General features: G+C 39.9%; 1 protein-coding gene across 1 annotated transcript; it reads left to right on the top strand.

The window, feature by feature from the left end:
• The first annotated feature begins 845 nt into the window (after window positions 1-845).
• sez6l2 (seizure related 6 homolog (mouse)-like 2) lies at window positions 846-17,850 on the top strand. The gene is made up of 19 exons (XM_085403628.1): window positions 846-981; window positions 1,715-1,782; window positions 1,967-2,095; window positions 2,194-2,409; window positions 6,112-6,245; window positions 6,558-6,750; window positions 7,852-8,037; window positions 8,157-8,340; window positions 9,428-9,591; window positions 10,109-10,303; window positions 11,695-11,833; window positions 13,260-13,456; window positions 13,805-13,999; window positions 14,878-15,072; window positions 15,190-15,381; window positions 15,558-15,596; window positions 15,823-15,940; window positions 16,065-16,176; window positions 16,583-17,850. Exons 2-19 carry the CDS (start codon window positions 1,728-1,730, stop codon window positions 16,610-16,612), a joined length of 2,673 nt encoding a protein of 890 aa, XP_085259754.1. The 5' UTR covers window positions 846-981; window positions 1,715-1,727; the 3' UTR covers window positions 16,613-17,850.
• The last annotated feature ends 320 nt before the right edge of the window (window positions 17,851-18,170 follow it).

Raw genomic sequence — 18,170 nt, 5'->3', positions numbered from 1 at the left:
TTTTTTTTTTTTTTTTTAAGTTGGAGGCTGACATGGTGTTACATAAGACCTGATCTGTGACCCAAACTAGCTGTGGATTTCACTGCAGGCTAGGTCTTGTGACTACAAAGTTTAGCTTTTACTTTGAATTCACGGAACTTTTGAAACAGTTTTATGTTATGTTTCAATATTTATCCATTAGTTAAAATATTAGTATTGCATGACTAGTGCAACTGTTGCATTTGGCTTTTGGGGTATATACGCGTGCGCGCGCGTGTGTGTGTGTGTGTGTGTGTGTGTGTGTGTGTGTGTGTGTGTGTCTTTAGAAGATTCAGTAAACAAAGTGTCGGGGTTTGGTCATATTTCTGCACATTCGTTTAGCCCTCACATGTAGTGGAAGCACCCCGTGCTGCAGCACAGACGTACACCATAAATGTGTTTCATGATTTGCGCATGCTTCAGCATACATTTTTGGTTTTTTGTTTTTTTGTTTTTTGTTTTTTTCCTCTGCACCAGCCCCCACAGCTCGGCTGGCTTGTTTACTGCCCGTGTTCCATGTTGGAGCAAACATCCACCCATTCCAAGAATCGGCGGCTGAAAATGTTCGCCATGCACACGGTACGACACATGCAGGCCTTTAAATGAATAAACATACACTATTTACCGTGCCGCTTTTCCCGTCCCTGTCAGATTACCTTGATAAAGGCTACAACGCAGCGCTGTGTCGGGACGCACTTCAGCACCGCGTCGGTGGACAGCTCCTCCACCGCTGACAGACAAAATGTGGTGGGGAGCTTCGCGGCGCTCTGCAGTTACAGCATTTCGCCGCTAGGGTGCACCTGGCGCTTCAACGCAAATGCCCTCACATCATAGCCGAATGCGTCAACCACACGGTAACCAGCCAGGGGCATCTCACCAGCGCAAAGCCCGCCGTATTTCGGCCTAAAGCAACAGGATACTTGCCAGGATAAAGAATACTTAAACGCCGCCTGGAAGACAAAGGTAAGTGGTAGGCACGTTTAAGCGCTGCTGAGATGGTTGCTGGTCTCACGGTAGCGATGACTGGTGTCAAAAATCGTCCTCCGCACAAAAGAGGGCCGAGGGAGGTGCGAGAGAAGCTGCCTCGCAGAGCCCCATCATTTTGTCACACACCAAGCTGGCATTTTCACCGAAGGAAACGCCTCGAATAGCAAGAGGAGGTTATTTTTTTTTCCTCTTTTTTTCACACATTGCTGTGAACAGGTATCATGTTCAAATTGGGCAAGCAGCGATCACAGGCTCGCTCGCTTTTTTGGAATAGCGCATTTTCGGCATGTTGTTGCAGATTTGAATGAGAAAATGCAGAGGGAAGGCTGAATATTTAACCTTATACCTTGTGCGACGTGTGGGCCTACCTGGTTTATTTCTTCTCCACATCAACACCTGTAACAACAGCCTTTAATAAATAGACATTTACGCTTCTACGCTTTATAAAACGAAATGGCTTTTGAGATGAGATTTTACGGTATCGCGGTGATGTTCCGATCCGAGTGGCCTGTGATGTAAACATGTGCTGAATTGCGACCGAATTTGCTGTGATTAACAATTTGTTATTCATTACCACTCCTGCGGAATAAGCCTCCTGCAGCCATCATAAGCTAATAATAATCATTACAGTAACCTACAAAATGCAGCCGCCTAATTACATGATCACATGACAGTTTACTAATCGATCCGTTCATTTTAACCTTCCCAGGTCATCCATAACCATGGGGTTCACTCGCCTTGTGACGCTGTCTGTCACAGTGATCCACCTAGTTTCAGGTAACAGTCTATGTTTGTGTGTGTATGTGGTCTTAAATGTGTGTTGTTACAGCAGACACATGGTGGACTGAGATATTTTATTTCTTGCATATTTAGGAAAAATAATGTCTTTTCTCCCTTTTGCTGTAAATAGCAGCAGCAGCAACAACAACAACAACAAAAACTAACTTTGTGCCTCTTCCAGGGATGAGCTTTATGACTCCTGAGCCTGATACACCCCCAACATCCCCCCCAGACTCCTACCCACTGGGCGACATGATCCATGCTGCCCTGCAGAGTAAGGAATACTTGGGACGTGCTTCTGCAGACACAGGTACACTAATAATGCTCTTTATATAGTTTAATTAATGCAGCTATAGTAATTGTACATTGGAAATGACACACATTTAATCAAACTCTTGGACTCTGCAGGTACCACCACCAATCCGACTCAGGCTGCACCCAGGATGGGGCAGACTGAGTCAACAGCCACTGCCATGTCACCAGGGCTGCTGACAACAGCTTTAAGCTCCTCTTCAGCTGCTAGCCAAAAGGGATCGAGGAATACCATGTCCCCGCTACCCATAGAGGAGGAGACAACTACCACTCTGATTACCACAACCACCATAACCACAATGCACATGCCAGGTAATTGTGTTTTCCCATCTTCCCTCCCCTGAGTCTTGTTTGTTTTGCGATGTGATGATCCACAGCAACTGCAAGTTTCTACTGAATCCAATCACAACTTCAACTTCCCTGCTTCACTTTCAAGAAGATTTTGCCACACAAGGTAAATGTAAATATACTTTTTGTTTTTTTAAACAGTCTTTAGTGACTCAATGTTCATGCTTAAACTTTTGCATTTAACTAATGATAATGTAAAGTAATGCTATGACACATATTCAGATCCACAGATTTTTTTATATATAAGGAATTTTAGCTTAGTGCTAAAGAGAGAATATTTTTTCCATTTTCAGTAACAATAGAAGTGCAGTCAGTGCAGACATCTGTGCATGTTTGTGGTCTAATTCCTGCAGCAATACTGTGCTTCCTTTGTTTCTACATTTCAGGATTCGTGACACAAAGGAATGAGTGTATACACTGAATACTTGAGAAGAGGCTGATGAAGTGTACTCCTACTTACCTGTTTGATGTTGAGAGTGGGACCACCTGTTGTCTCTGTCGCTCTTCAGTAATCCCAAAGCAAAGCAAAAACAGATTGGTTTACCAGCCCAGATTGTTTTCAGACGGGGTTTTTTAGCCAGATCTATCAATAATATGCCTTCCAAGGGCTTGTGTATCTTTGTATCTGATGGTTAGTATAGGAATGAATGACAGTGAAGAAAAGCTGGATAAACAGGCTGTTCATCCTCTGTCTCAAAATCTGGAGAGATGCTCTTAGCCTGTTCCTAATTGAATCCTGGACAAAGATTTTCCTCCACTTAGCTCCTTTTTTGATGTACACTGATGATTCAAACTAATAAAAAAATAAGCTTGAATATTGTAAAAAGGCACTCAGGTTTAAAAATAAAATCAAAATGCCTTTATTTTGAAGTAAGGAAGGTAGATTTAGGCTTAAATTTAGCTTTATTTTGCACAGGGAGTGCCTTGACTTTTTTTATTTTATTTAAGCACCTCAAATAGAAATGGGTTGAATCCAGGAAGTGCCCCTTCTCAAAAAAACATTTTTAAAGCTCATGTAATATTTATTATAATTATGTCATTCACAGAGGATAACAGAGACCTTGTTGACTGGATCTGTGATTCTTTGAAAAAAAATAAGATGTGAAACCTGCACACTGCAGTGTCACAGCTTCTCTATTCTGACACAAAGGCAAATAACACTCAGCCTGAGCAAATAAACTGTAAGCGTAATGTAGCAAACATAGAGCAACTCAGTGTGAAGGAGCATACATGATATTTTAGCTGATTTCCATTCTTTTTTTGCGGCTCACAGGGAACTTCCCAGACAAGCCTCATTGAGACTTACACGCAAAATAAACTTAGTGGCTCCTTAGTGGTTTACACAGTTGCCAGAAAAGTGAAAGAGCCACAGTTTGATGCTTAGGAGTCACAAGTCCTTTGGGCTGTATCAGGAAAGGCAGCTGATGTAAAAAGCTGCCAAATATCTGCTCTCTATGGTGAACCCTTGTGAATAAGGGAGCAGCTGAAAGTAGCTTAACATTTTAATTTTAGTTTTGTTTAATAACTCCACAAAAACAGTTTATGCTTAGCAAGTCAGTTTAATTACACTGAAAAAAAAACCCTCTAAATGTTTACGTCGGTACAAAGTACTTTGAGAATTATTCTTTATAGTATACAAAGGGGACTTGCATCTAGAAGGAGGTTATTGGTGTTGACTGTGTTCCCTGTAACCAGACTAGTGTTAATAATGAAGTCTAATTCTATTGTTTATCTTCTCATTGTTGATGCAAAAAATAAATAAATGCAATAAAAAGTAATTGGTGAGCATGGAAATAACTGAAAAAAGCAACCGTGAACCTTGAAATACTGGTAACAGCACCTGTAAGAAATCGTTGTCTCATGGCAAGCATGCTGATACAGGATGGTGAAGAGTGCACCAACATCCTGTGCAAATGATAGTCAGAAATGCACTTCTGTGGGCTCCGGTGCCCGTGAGACTCTTATTGGAGATGGATGAGATTCATACAGCAACAGCACAAACAAGAGTTTGGAAATTTGAATGAGCTGAAGGAGGGAGGTCAGCTGATTTACACCATATGTGGGAAGAGAAATGTCACAGAAGATGAACAATCTGTGAGACGTGTGTGTTTTTGTGTGTGTGAAAGACACAAAGAGAGAGTGTGTTTGTCACCTGCTTCCTCTCGGGGTTTTATTGGGTCTTTAGTGTTAATTGGGATTTCAGCCTTCTGTCAAAGATCTCTCGAGGAGCCTGGCAAAGGTGTCAAACATGTTCATTGCTTATTGCAACATTATCGCACATTTGAGCTTTCTGGGTAATGGGCTTATTTGCTTTCTGGTGTTGGCGAGTAATTGGAGATGTTTCAGTTTTAGAATAAATGTTACTAAGAAAAATATATGATTACATTCAAAAGGGGCTCCATTTGAATGTGCATAGCTGTAATTAACCTGAGTATGCCATCCCTGCAAACAGTCGACAAATCAGGTTGCTGTATAGTCCGACGGGAATACCTTTTAGTGGGCTTCAGCTGCCGCCTACAACTTTCCTGCTCAGTTCGAAACATTTGTCAGAAAAGTAATCAAAGAGTAACTAAATTAAATAAGTCACTGTAATAATTAGATTCATTTTTAAATGAATCACTATTATTTGCACTTTAAACTAGTAATTTGTAACGCATGTATTTCAGAAGTGACCTTCCCAAAACCGTCGCTTTCTTGCTAAGAGTTGAGAATCACATTACATTAAGTGTGAGGCTACATAAGGATGGCTGCATTAAACAAGGTGCCAAAAACCACATGCCGTCTTTTTAGTGGGGTTTTTAAAGTCCTTTACCCAGCGAGCAACCCCTTCTTTGTTTCTGTTCAGTCTTTGCCAAATAGATTGTGAAGCCTGTTTCCTCCCCAGAGATCATTTCTGTGTAAGTGGTCGTCAGTAATTTGATTTTACTGATGCGTAGCAGCGGTTTTTGTCAGTCAATAAAATTATTTAAGCCAAGGGAAACCAGCATATTATGTGTCACCCAAGCCAGTGCTTCACTGCATTTGTTATTAATGTCAGTTAATATTTACTAAACCAGCTGATGTACTGTTGCTGATAACTTGCACCACCTTATCATCCATTTCGCCTACTTTCAGACTCACATTTTACATCTTAAGAAGAGGAGTATTTTCCCTTTGTGTGGGATTAAAGTGCTTTTGTAATCACCTTTTACCAAATTAGAAATTTAATTTTCATTAAAGCAGACCCTTGCAATCATAAACACCCAGCACCACATTTATAAACTAAGCAATCCCGTTGGTCTCTGCACACATTTAAATTTTTATTGATAACCATATGGCTGCTCATTTCAGGCATCGGAGTTGCAGTTTGATAAAAGATCTTAAGATGCTGGAACTTCTCTCATTTTCACTTACAGAAGTCACTCTGCAGTTCTCCTCCAAAACGCAGGTTACTGGAGTGCAACAAGGTCGCATCTAGACTCTATCAGGCTAATCAGTCGACACACACTGCATCCTCTGGGATACTGACAATAAGTCATGATCAAAGAATGCTTTCACTAGCTGTGAAGATACCAGTTGAGAAAGAAAATGCAGATAGTATAAAACCTGTATATAAGTTTGCTACAGCTTTTCTGAATCATAGACTTTTCCTACTTCTTCACCTGCTCTGTCCCTCTTGTTTTACAGTTCAATGCAACGCTACTTTATTAGCCATGGAGGATGTTGTTGAGTCTCCAGATCCCACAACATCTTCATCTTATTCCCCCTTGGAGTGCACCTACAGCATTACTGTGTACGCAGGTTACGGAGTGGAAATTCAGGTAATGTGCATTAAAATTCATAAACATCTTAACCAGCTATTTTTAAGCAGTTTATTGTAAAAAAAAAAAAAAAAAAAAGCCCAACATGCTGCTGTTGATAAATTTGTCAGAAAGTGTTTGTTATGTTTAATTTAGACTCCATGACTCAGCTTTTCTTTTTGTAAGTGCAGCATTTGCAAACATTGTACAGACAATCGTGAGTTAGTTTAGGTTGTATAGTATGTCAGCAGATTCACTTCATGAGCTGCTAAGCTACCAGGAAAGTTTATATAACGACAGCAGACAAAAGAGGTGTCCTCTTTTTTCCCCCAGGTGAGAAAGGCTAACCTTTCCAAGGATGAGTCTCTAACAATCATGGGATACGGCAGATCAGGACCAGAGCTGTTAGCCAATGAGACCCTGATGAAACAGGGTCAGGTGATTCGTAGTACAACCAATCAGGTTTACATCCACTATCGCAGTCTGCGTCAGACCAACCATGGCATGTTCAGCCTCCACTATCAAGGTAACTCAACCTCTTTCATAAGATAAGCAGAACATTTTTATTTCTTTCTATCTACCTTTATTTAGTAACATTAATGTGGTAAAGTGTTATGTGGCTGGAATAAAAAGCTTCATAAATACACAGTGAAACCACAGAAGCATGGTAGATGTTTCTCTCACTTTAATTTGCAGGTTTTAATTTAGTCACTGTCCTTTGAGTTTTAAAATGAGAATGTCTCACCTGCACATTTTCATGTGCATCGCTTATTCTCTAAAGCCTGCCTTGTTTAGCCAGGAAACTCTGAGCTTTACGCTTTTGATTAAAATGAATGAAAAGATTCAAGGTGAATACCAAGTGTCAGTGGCATCTTGTTAAAAGCAACACCAGTGATGATAGCTGATAATTGTGCAGGTGACGAGACAGCCACCTGCTCAGTCGCGCCACCTTGGACATCTCTGTCTGTTTCTGTTTCTATTCTGCTACGTGATGATGATAGCATAACAGATATCTGAGGACTTAAAGATCACCACCTGATGGACGACTTATTAGAATGTGTTTGGAGTAAATGGCAGAAGAAAATTATGAATAAGAGATGTGCAGAGCGTACACAGTAGAAGTAAAAGAATAAAGACAGTATAGAGGAAAAAGATCTGCATTACATGTTTAGCTAACTGGTTTGGACATACGCAGTGGACATATTGGTAGGGTAGGGATAGCTCAGTAGATAGAGTGATCGCCCCATAATCGGAAGGTCGGGTGTTCTAATCCACCGAACGGCTACCCTGAGGTACGCCTGAGCAAGGTACCGTCCCTACACACTGCTCCCCTGCTTAGTGGCTGCCCACTACTTCACCGAGTGAATGGGTCAAATGCAGAGAAAAACAAGTAATTTCCCCACGGGTATCGATAAAGTATACATTATTATTATTATTATTGGACAAAGATGATGGAGATTAAGATGGAGCTGCGAGGGAGGAGGAAAAGAGGAAGATTTAATGTAGTGGAGGAGGACATGCAGACAGTTGGTGTGACAGAGTAGGATGCTAGGGATAGGGTGAGATGGAGGAAGAGGAACTGCTGTGGCGACCCCTAAAGAGTTTAACTGTTAACCTTCATCAACAGCCTTCCTGCTGTCCTGCCCATTCCCAATGTCTCCTGAGGGCGGTGGAGTGACAGTGACAGACATCCATCCTGGAGGTCAGGCACACTTCCACTGTGATCCAGGTTTTCAAGTCCGCGGGCATGAGGTGGCGACCTGTGTTAACATGACGCAGCCACGCTGGAGCACTCCTGAGCCTCAGTGTGTTGGTTAGTGAACTGACTCAGACTTCTTTTAAATTTCCCACTGCCTCATCTTCTTTGCTAACTCTGTTGGTTTAAACCTGGTCAGCTTTGAGTTCATTTAAATGGATTTCATTTTCTCTCAGCCGTGTCTTGCGGAGGGTGGATTCGTAATGCGACTGTGGGACGGATACTGTCCCCACCGCCTCCATCAGTAAGCAACCACAGCAATGGAAATAATCTGAGCTGTCACTGGTTAATAGAAGCCAAAGAGGGACACAGACTCCACCTACACTTTGAGAGAATTGCACTGGATGAAGATGATGATAAGTAAGCCTGCGTTTTAACCACTTCACATATCGCAGAGTATGACATGAAGAATGCCCTCTGATTTAAAAAGATCACTGAGTACAACACTGATAACAAGTTTTTCTTTTTTCTTTTTACATTTTTGTGTTTAGCATTTGTTTTTCTCCAATATCAATTGTAGGAGTAAACTACCAACTGTGCTTTGTATCTAGCTTCATATTTTTTTCGAGGATTCAATTATACTGGCTTTCTCATAGTTACAAACACTCCTTATTGTTTATTTTACGCTGGCCATTTGTGTAGCCTTTAAGTTCGTCCTCTGTTTGAAACAAGCTCCTGTCTCTGTAAAAGCCCACTTTCTCTTGATTTGTTTGTCTCTCTTCATGCTTCTGCAAACAAAATCCTTTGCTTGCCATTACCATATAGAGTATCAAAGAAACACTGGAAACCAATGTTTTATGCAGTCTAAAGCCTGAGCTTTGGAATCACGAGGATTCATTTTGCATTCACTGGTATCATTATTTGAAACTTTGGCCCTGTTTAATATGAGCATCCAGCACTGTAACAGTATGTGTGTGGCAGAAAATAAAATCAGCAGGTTCACTTTAATATTTAGTTGCTATTTTAAGTCATAGATAAAGCTCCCGGATTCATACAATAATAATTTTAAAAAAAAACTTTTTAGAAATTTGCTATTTTCCCTTTTATTTTGCCTACGCTTGTTCTCTGAAGGTCATTCATCCATCCATCTCTCCATCCATCAATCCATCCGTTTTTCTATCTGATTCAGGGTCACAGGGGGTTAGCTGTCATAGAGCGAGTGGCAGGGCGCCATGGAAAGGTCGACAGTCGATCACAGGGCTAACACAGAGATAGACAGCAGTTCAGTCACCAGGCGGACTAATGTGCATGTGCTTGCATTGTGCGAGAAGATTTATATGTTTAGAGATAATTTTTAAAATCTCTCAAAATACTAGGCAAAGTCTCTCGCAGCACACTTTCACTTTGCAATAAAAAAGTAGCCAAAGCAAAAGACTTGTTCAGCCGCCTTCAGCCTGTGCACATTCCTGCTAACCTTTGTGGCGTCTTTGTGGCTCGTTGCTTTCAGGTTAATTGTGCGCAGTGGAAACAGTTCCCTGGCTCCGACGCTTTTTGACTCAGATATGGATGACGTCCCAGAACGTGGGTTGCTGAGCGAGAGCTCCACACTGTACCTGGAGCTCACAGCTGATTCTTCTTCCATCCCTTTGCTGCTGGCGCTGCGATATGAGGGTGAGCAGAGAGAGCCTGCATCCTTTTTGCTTACTTTCCCGGGTTCAGCAAAACAAAAAGATGGTAGCAGAGTAGAGCATCCTTCTGACCCAATTTCTGTGAAATATATGGTACACAGGTCAGCATTGTGCCTGAGAAAAAAGCCAGAAATCATGCAAATGGATTCTTGGAGATTTTGTTAAATCTCAGTAAAGCCTTTCCCTTGTTAATTATTGATAATTCAGGAAAGACATGCATAATGAGCCACATGAATGCTTAGTCTGCCCACGTTTCAGTGGGATTTACTTTAAGGCTTTGAAGCGGCTCAGTGCTGAAACTCTTAGCCTTTTACACCTGGGCTTTTTTCTAGCCAAGATTTGAAACTGAAAAGTTCCCCAATAAATCAAACGAGGATGGCTGCTTAATTTTATCTAGAAGGAGAACAGCTCCCTGAATATCAAATGCCATGATGAGGAAAAACTCTGTGATCTTTATAAATGTGCACACGTGGTTTACTTTTTCCTTCGTCCTTTTTAAGCTTTCAATGATGAGCACTGCTGGGAGCCCTACATGCCTCATGGAAACTTCAGCAGCAGTGACATCACGTATCAGCTGGGAACCACCGTCACCTTCACCTGTTCTCCAGGCTTTGTCATGGAACAAGGTTCAGGGACCATTGAGTGCGTCGATCCCAGTAACCCTCACTGGAATGACAGCGAACCTGTGTGCAGAGGTACGTTTAAGGATTCATCGGTTTCATGTTGCAAGAGAAGATGGTAATGTTGACACTGTTTACTGATTTTCAGTATAATAATATTAAACCTTTCATACTGTAAAGCATCTTTCGAAACAAAAATATAAACTTTACTTATTGTTGTTTATTTCTTATTTAGTGTGATGTAAGAAAATGTTTTTTGATTCATTGATAGTTAGGGCGAGTTGTGCAGAGATAAGCGTCTGAAGCTTTGAGATGTCATGTGTAGCCACATTGACTGTGTCATCTGCTGATCTGCCAGCATGCTGTGAAAACTGAGATTTAAAACTGGCAGAGATTTTGCACCGGGTCAGGGACTGGCTGAAAACACAGGTGCCAGAGTTTTATCTAAGCGTTAACGTGACATATTCTGAAAGCCAAATGCTGTGTTTTATTTCTGCTTACAGAAACCAAGAAGTAGGTTGTATAAATATTGATCCAGAAAGGTGAAATAGGAAATGTCAGGAGATTGGCATCCATGTGCCTGTTATAAAGTTATGGTTGTTTAGTCCAGGTCTTCATATCCTTGTTTTTCACTCACTGAATTAGATTTGCAAATGTAGACTTACCATCCTGTATGTGTGTGTGAAGGATGGTAAGTCTCATTCTGCATCTTCTTTTTTTTATCACATTTATTGAACGAAAGCTTGGACTCCCTCCATAACTATAGTTGGACGTGTGTCTGTGCAGCAACACAGTTTAATGCCTCGGATTTGGTGAAGCTAGTGCTGGCATTTTACGTGAAGCCAGCACTAGCACAAACTGAGCGTTTTCTTACAGGGGAAATGGTAGAACTGCACTCCATCATGGAGTCGTTCACACACTCGCCTAAAACGCTGCATGTTTTCAATTTGGGAGGAGACAGATCCCTTTGTGGTTGTGTCAGAAACAATATTGCGGTATCCGGTGCCTTGCAAATCAAATATGTGGAGATACCCAGAGTGAGGGAGCAGCTGAAAGCAGCTTTACACTGAAATAGAAGTGCTGCTGAGTAGCCACTTCCCTACTGACATACTTTCTGAACTGTTTGTATTACATTTGTAGTTGCTGTGAAGTAATGAGGTAATAGTGTCAAAGCCATCATTCCTTAAAAGACTGAAAGTAAGCTAATGACAGTTTGCATTAAGCCTTCTTATAATAGTATGTGTAGTGAACAAAATGATTACAAAAGCATGTGCTTAGCCTGCTTCTGCAAATGTTTTTTAAAGTTTAATTTTATTTCTTTTCCTTTCTCCAAATTAATATTTCGTGTCTTCTCAATTTCCTTTTTATTTCTTTAATGTCTACTTTTCCTTGCTACAATTTAATCATTCTCTGTCTCCCAGTCTGCATCCTCACCTCAGTTTCTCTCCTTTGTTCTGCCCCATAAGCTTTGTGCGGAGGGGAGTTGACCGAGCCCTCTGGAACCATCCTGTCTCCTGATTGGCCCCAGAGCTACTCCAAGGGCTTAGACTGTGTGTGGCAAATCCATGGTAACGAGGAGAAACGCATTGAACTGGATGTCCAGATGTGAGTGATTAATTTGTGTCTCTTTTTAGTATTTGGAATGCATTTTAAAAATAAATTAGACCGCATGATGCTTTATGTACTATAGAGTTTAATTATTCAATATTTTAAAAATGTCCACCCAATCTCAGGCAGGTTAGTATCTTCAATCTTAGATGTTTTAAACTTCTAGATTAGCTTCTAATTATTTACAGTATATAAAAATCTCCACATGCTGTTGAACTATGTCTCCGAGACATATTTTTTTCAGTAAAAGAAAATATAGACATCCATTCATCTGCTTCTTATAAACACTATATCTCAGGAACATCAGGGGGGGATTTCTTTGACATTTTTAAATAATAGATACTAAAACACAGTCACTCTTAAACAATGTGTACAGCAGCAGGATATGTTGTTTGACAGGCGTTTCATTAAAAATGCCCCAAAAGGCACCAGCTATTGGCTACAGCTGCTCGTGTCAGCACACCTGTCAGTCAAAGCAGCTGCGCCCCTAACTTTAAGCTTTAGTAGTCTATCCACAGAGGCCAAAATGCTGTTTAGCTGAACATTTGAACATGGGAATCACTGGGAAATGACTCATATTTTGGAGTCACCCTCAGGTGAGAAGTCGAAAATAAAACCAGCTTCTGCAGTGACTTTATTTTTTTAGCCTTAGAGGCTGCTGCTTGGGTGCACCCTGGACATGTCCCTAATCCATCACAGGGCTGGCACAGAGAGGCAGCCACACACACTCATATCCACATATAAGGCCCATTAAGAATTAGCTGTTAACTGCAGTTAACTAACTGCTTGAGGAAACCAGAGTACCTGAAGGAAACCTACATGAGCACAGGGACAGAAAGACTCCATTTTATAATTAAATCAAATCAAATCAAATTTATTTATATAACCTTATATCACAAATCAAAGAATTGCTTCAGGAGGCTTCACAGTCCATACAGCAAACAGCGTCCTCTTTCCCTAGGCTCTTAACTCAGATGAGGAACAACTCCAATTATTCTTCATACTGGAATCATTAATATGAACTGTACCTTGGTGTGTTGGCTCAGGCACACAAGCACAAAGCAGTAATTGTAGTTTAATAAATGTGCTTAATTTAATTTCTCCCTTAAAGTAATAGAGTTACAGCACACAGCACACTGAACTGACAATAAATTAAATGAGTATTAGAGAAAAATCATTTAATCAGCATCAAATTCACGTCACGAATGTCCCACAGGTCTTGGTTTTCTACTGTTGTCTTTAATCATGATCATGTTTATATTTTAATTCAAGTTACACTTTGTATCCATGGTACATGTGAAAATTGTTTTAAAACATTAAAAATAAAGCAGCAAACAAACAAGAAAAAACATATGTATTAGAAAAAAGAATACAACACATAAAAAAGCTTATTTCTCCTGTGATTCTTCTCTTCACTCCGTAGTTTAAATATCCGTCACACTGATGTGCTGACCATTTTTGATGGGCGTGATCTCACGTCCCACGTGATCGGCCAGTACCTGGGGTCCAAAGAGCGTTTCCAGGTTGTTTCAGGGGGGTCTGAGGTTGCCATCCAGTTTCAGAGCGATCTGGACGACTCCAGCTTCATCCTGAGTCAGGGATTCCTCATTCATTATCGTGGTAAGTGCACTAATTGATGACTGTAAAAGTACACAATACAATATGGAGAGGGTCAATATGAAGAGCTGGTTCTGCCAGAGGTGTCTTCCTGTTAAAGGGGAGTTTTTTATTCCCACTGTTGCCAAGTGCTTGCTCACAAGCAGTCATCTAGTGGATTATTGTGGGGTCTTTACCTTACAATTAAAAGCGCCTTGAGGTGAGTGTTGTTGTGATTTGGTTCTGTATAAATAAAACTGAATTGAGTTGAACTGAGTTGAATTGAATGAGGGCTGCTGCCAGCAGGAAACAGATTTCAAACAGCTGCTTTTGTTTCTGTCACTGAATTGCTCCTCTGTCTGTGTTATGAAGAGGTCGAACCTAATGACACCTGCCCTACCCTTCCTAATATTGAGTTTGGCTGGATCAGCTCATCCCACTCCTCCCCCGTGAGAGGCAGCGTGCTGACCTATCAGTGCCAGCCGGGGTATGACATCAGCGGCTCTGACGTAATCACCTGCCAGTGGGACCTGTCCTGGAGCAGCAGTCCGCCTACCTGCGTTAAGGGTAAGACGAACAGTGTGAAAAAGAGCCAAGCCCTCTGAGGGAGAACCCAGATTATGCAAACTGTTTGTAGTTCATCACTCGCAGAGCATTTCCAGGATTTTCTCTGAAGGTTCTTAAAAGTCCTCTTCCCTTTTCTTCCCTTCTCCTAACAGTTTTCCACTATTGGAGCTCTTTTAATAGTGTAGATGGTTTTAGAAGAACGTTTATCTTTACCAGGGTGTAGTCCTAATTTTATGGAAAAATTCAACATTTTGTAATTCTTAGGAGTTTCTTAGAGGTTAAATAAAAAATAAATAAATAAATTTCCTTTTTTCTTTTTTTGTTCCTTTTTTTTGTTGTTGTGTTATTTTTAAGAAATGGTTTGACACTTTGTTACATGTGGTTGTAAGCTTTCACCTGAAGAGTCATATGAAGAGCATGGTAGCTTGAAAGGTTTTGAATGAATTCTGATTTTTTAAAAAGATGTAGAATCATGTTAAAAATCTATTTAAATTTGGCTTATATCCAGAAAGGTCTTCAAGGTCAACTCAGTCATTTATTAGTCAAGATTTGGCAAAACTTAGGAACTATTATTTTTACAATATGGTGTGTATTGTCAACGTATAGAAAGTATACGTTGAATACTTTCTGTACGTTGACAATATTTAAATTAAATATTTAAAATAAGTCACATTTGACCTCTGAGCTCACCTTTAAATTTTACATCTGCTTTGGACTCGAGTTGAGTCCAAAACATGTCATATACTCAAAGAAAGTACTGTCACAAGAAAGAGAATCAGCTGCCTAGTTAGTTAGAAATATACTGTAGCATAGTCATATATAATAACCTCATATTGTTTGTGTCCAGTAGTTTATAAATCTAATTTTGCCCCCTACAGTACAGCAGTGCCCTGACCCAGGAGAGGTGGTAAACGGAGCACGCTCCGTGCGCCCCGAAACAGGCTTTGCCGTTGGTACAGTGGTTCGTTTCTCCTGTAACCAGGGTTATCAGCTGGAAGGTCCCAGCCAAATCTCCTGCTACGGACGAGACACTGGTACCCCCAAATGGAGCGACCGCAGCCCAAAGTGTGTCTGTAAGTGCCCTTCCTGCACTCAGCTGACCTCGTCTGTTTATGAAGCTTATTTCTGCATGTTTTGAATCAGCTGCACGTACGTGACTGTCCTCTGTGTGTTTTGTGTGCCGCGAACAGTAAAATATGACCCATGTCCAAACCCTGGAGTCCCCGACAATGGTTACCAAACTCTTTACAAGCACACCTACCAAGCTGGAGAAACTCTGCGATTCTTCTGTTATGAGGGCTACGAACTTATCGGTGAGGTCATCATCAGCTGTGTTCCCGGTCATCCATCTCAGTGGAACAGCCCGCCGCCCTTTTGCAAAGGTGAAGCTCACCACTATGGATCTTTATTTTAAACGTTGTATTAAGATTAAACTGACTAGATTCAGACTTTATAAATTATTAGTTACCTGCAATTATTTTGTGAACTATATAAAAATATAGCATTGAGCTCCTGAACGTTTAAAAATATGATATTTTATCTCTTTCTTATTTTGAAGTGGCATATGAGGAGCTATTGGATGATCACAAGTTAGAAGGTAATTTGTTTTGTTTTTCTCTCTCTTAAATACATCGTTTAAACATGCTCTTTAAAACAAATACATATGGGATTTTAATTTTAAATGCAATTGCACCTGGTATTTTTTTGATTTGATAAATATAACATATAAATGTGGTGATTTAGCACCTTATTTTTGTTGTGTTTGACAGTTTAGGCTCATAACCAAACCAAAAACTAATGTAACACTTTTGATTGGTGTGCAGTTTCCCAGTCATTCCAGCCATCCCATCAGATCCTGAGTGAGAACATTGCTTTGGCAATAATTCTGCCAATCATCCTGGTCATCCTCCTCATTGGAGGAATTTACATGTACTACACAAAGTAAGTATTTCCACATCTGCAGTGTAGACACTACAACACTGCTTTCCAAATGTTCTCCACCTCAGTTCCTAATGACCTGTGCGCTGAATAGTTCAAGGAGGTGGTTGCATTTTGTCTTTCACAGCATCTGCAGACTAGAATGGAAGCCACACTTCTGGAAGTCTCTTTCTCACACGCACTCCTACAGTCCCATCACAGTCGAGTCAGACTTCAACAACCCCCTTTATGAAGCAGGGGTAAGTACACGGAAGGTGCTGCTTAACATTATTTATTCCACTTGATTTTAATAGAGATCTGACTGAATGACTATTTTATTTGTGCATTCAAGGTGCATGCTCACCGGCCACTTTATTAGGTACAGATGTTCAGCTGCTAGATAACACAAGTATTGAATCAGGTAATCATATTGCAGCACAACTACATTTAGGCAAGCAGACATGGTCAAGAGTACCTGCTGAAGTTAAAGCCGAGCATCACCAAAATAGCTCTGGTCTAATAGAGAGGTGACAGTAACTGAAATAACCACTTATTAAAAGCAAAGTATGCTAAATGTAAGTTGTACCTAATAAAGTGTCCAGTGAGGATATGTCAACACCATATCCAACATTAAAGTTGGTCCTCTGTTTTTTACTTTGACGACAGGATACGCGGGAGTACGAAGTGTCCATTTAGTGGAGAAAGGGTCTTGAAACCACCGAATGATTCAATTCTTTGGGAAGACAAATTCCTCTGTATTATAAGGTCTCACTCCCCCTTTTAAAGTCTGGATTATGTTTCTGTTTTACCATCACTGTAATATCTGGTTTATTCACCTTGGATATGATTTCTTCTGATTTTCTGCACTGATGTGGTGGTCTGCCAAATGTGAGTCCTATTTCATCCTGTATCATTAGGACCGGTGCCTTATAAAGGGTAAGAAATTGTCAACAAAGAAAAACAAAAAAGCGAGAGTAGAGCTGGAGAGCGGGGAAGGGTAAAGGGAAATGGATTTGTCTAGTTAGTAAAAGCAGAATGAGGCCAAACATTAAAGAACTTGGCAATACTTTATTTGTAACAATCAAAAGTTGAGATCATAATACATCCTGTGTTTCTCTTGTATTTTTAAAGCGGTTCGTACATCATTACAGTACAGGGAAAGAATTGTTTGATTTTATCCCGGAAAAAAAGTGATTTTCTCTTCTTTACTTTTTCTTCGTGTGTGCAAAACATACACACGTGCGTGCACACACACACACACACAAAATGAATGTAAATATCTGACTTAATAGTGACTGAGGTTTATAAATATATAAGCCTCGTATACAGATATATATACACACACTTATACATGGTGGCGGGAGGTTATATATTTTCATTATATACATATAATGAAAATTCAGTGCCAAAATATAATGTTAAATTATTTAATGTCTCTAAGTGTTTCATCTGTTGTTGAAATAGTGTTTACAAAGGCAGTGTTTATTTTATTCTTCGCTGTTTCTCGAGTGCATCATCACCCGACGCCACACGACATGACGTGTAAGAAAAAGGTGAGGACATGAATGTCATTATGCTTAGAGCATGCACTGATTGTAAATTATATTGCTTATGCTCAATCTTTCCATTACCATTATAGTTACTGACAGCTATCATTGTTATCAAATTTGATGTTGTATGCACTATGTTGATAAAAACAATTACAAATCTGGCTGCTTGCTGTGATGCATTATGTGTTGATTTACAAATGATTGTTTGAAAAGTGAATGTAGTCTCATTCACTGTGCCAAATGAAAGGATCTTGGAGACTGTTTCTGATCTTTGTAGATTTAATTATTCTCTTATCATCAGTAGCATTTCTTTGCTTCATATATGAATACACTCTTTGGAAGGCAGTAAATTATTTGCTGAACTGGAAATAAAGTCTCTGTTGAATGGTGTCAGCTTGTAGAAATGTGCAGTTATTTGCTTGTGATCACAACACATTTACACATACACAAATGTTGAAGTCTATTAATCATATTAGTAAGAAATACAACTTAAGTTTTTAACTGAGAAACACAATATAAAGCTTTCCAATACTTTAGCTTTCACCAGTTTCATTAAATTTCATTATTTTAATATAGAAATTGTCTTGAAATAGTGATATTAATTTTATGGGTTATTCATTTAAAATTGGTCATGCTCTTGACTTATAAGATAAGCCATATTGAAAAGTATGTCAATACACAAAAACAATTATGTGATTATTTTA

Source organism: Rhamphochromis longiceps, linkage group LG4 (genome assembly GCF_057381845.1).
Source record: "Rhamphochromis longiceps isolate RC_006_pf linkage group LG4, R_longiceps_female_GT1.1, whole genome shotgun sequence".
NCBI lineage: Eukaryota > Metazoa > Chordata > Actinopteri > Cichliformes > Cichlidae > Rhamphochromis > Rhamphochromis longiceps.
The sequence above is the reverse complement of the archived record's forward strand: the minus strand, read 5'-3'. Positions and strand labels throughout refer to the sequence as shown.

Excerpts from the sequence above, each read along its gene's own strand:
- sez6l2 (XM_085403628.1), top strand. The coding sequence starts at position 1,728 with ATGGGGTTCACTCGCCTTGTGACGCTGTCTGTCACAGTGATCCACCTA. Across the intron at positions 2,096-2,193 it reads ACGTGCTTCTGCAGACACAG|GTACCACCACCAATCCGACT; the intron begins GTACACTAATAA and ends TGGACTCTGCAG. Across the intron at positions 8,341-9,427 it reads CTGGATGAAGATGATGATAA|GTTAATTGTGCGCAGTGGAA; the intron begins GTAAGCCTGCGT and ends CGTTGCTTTCAG.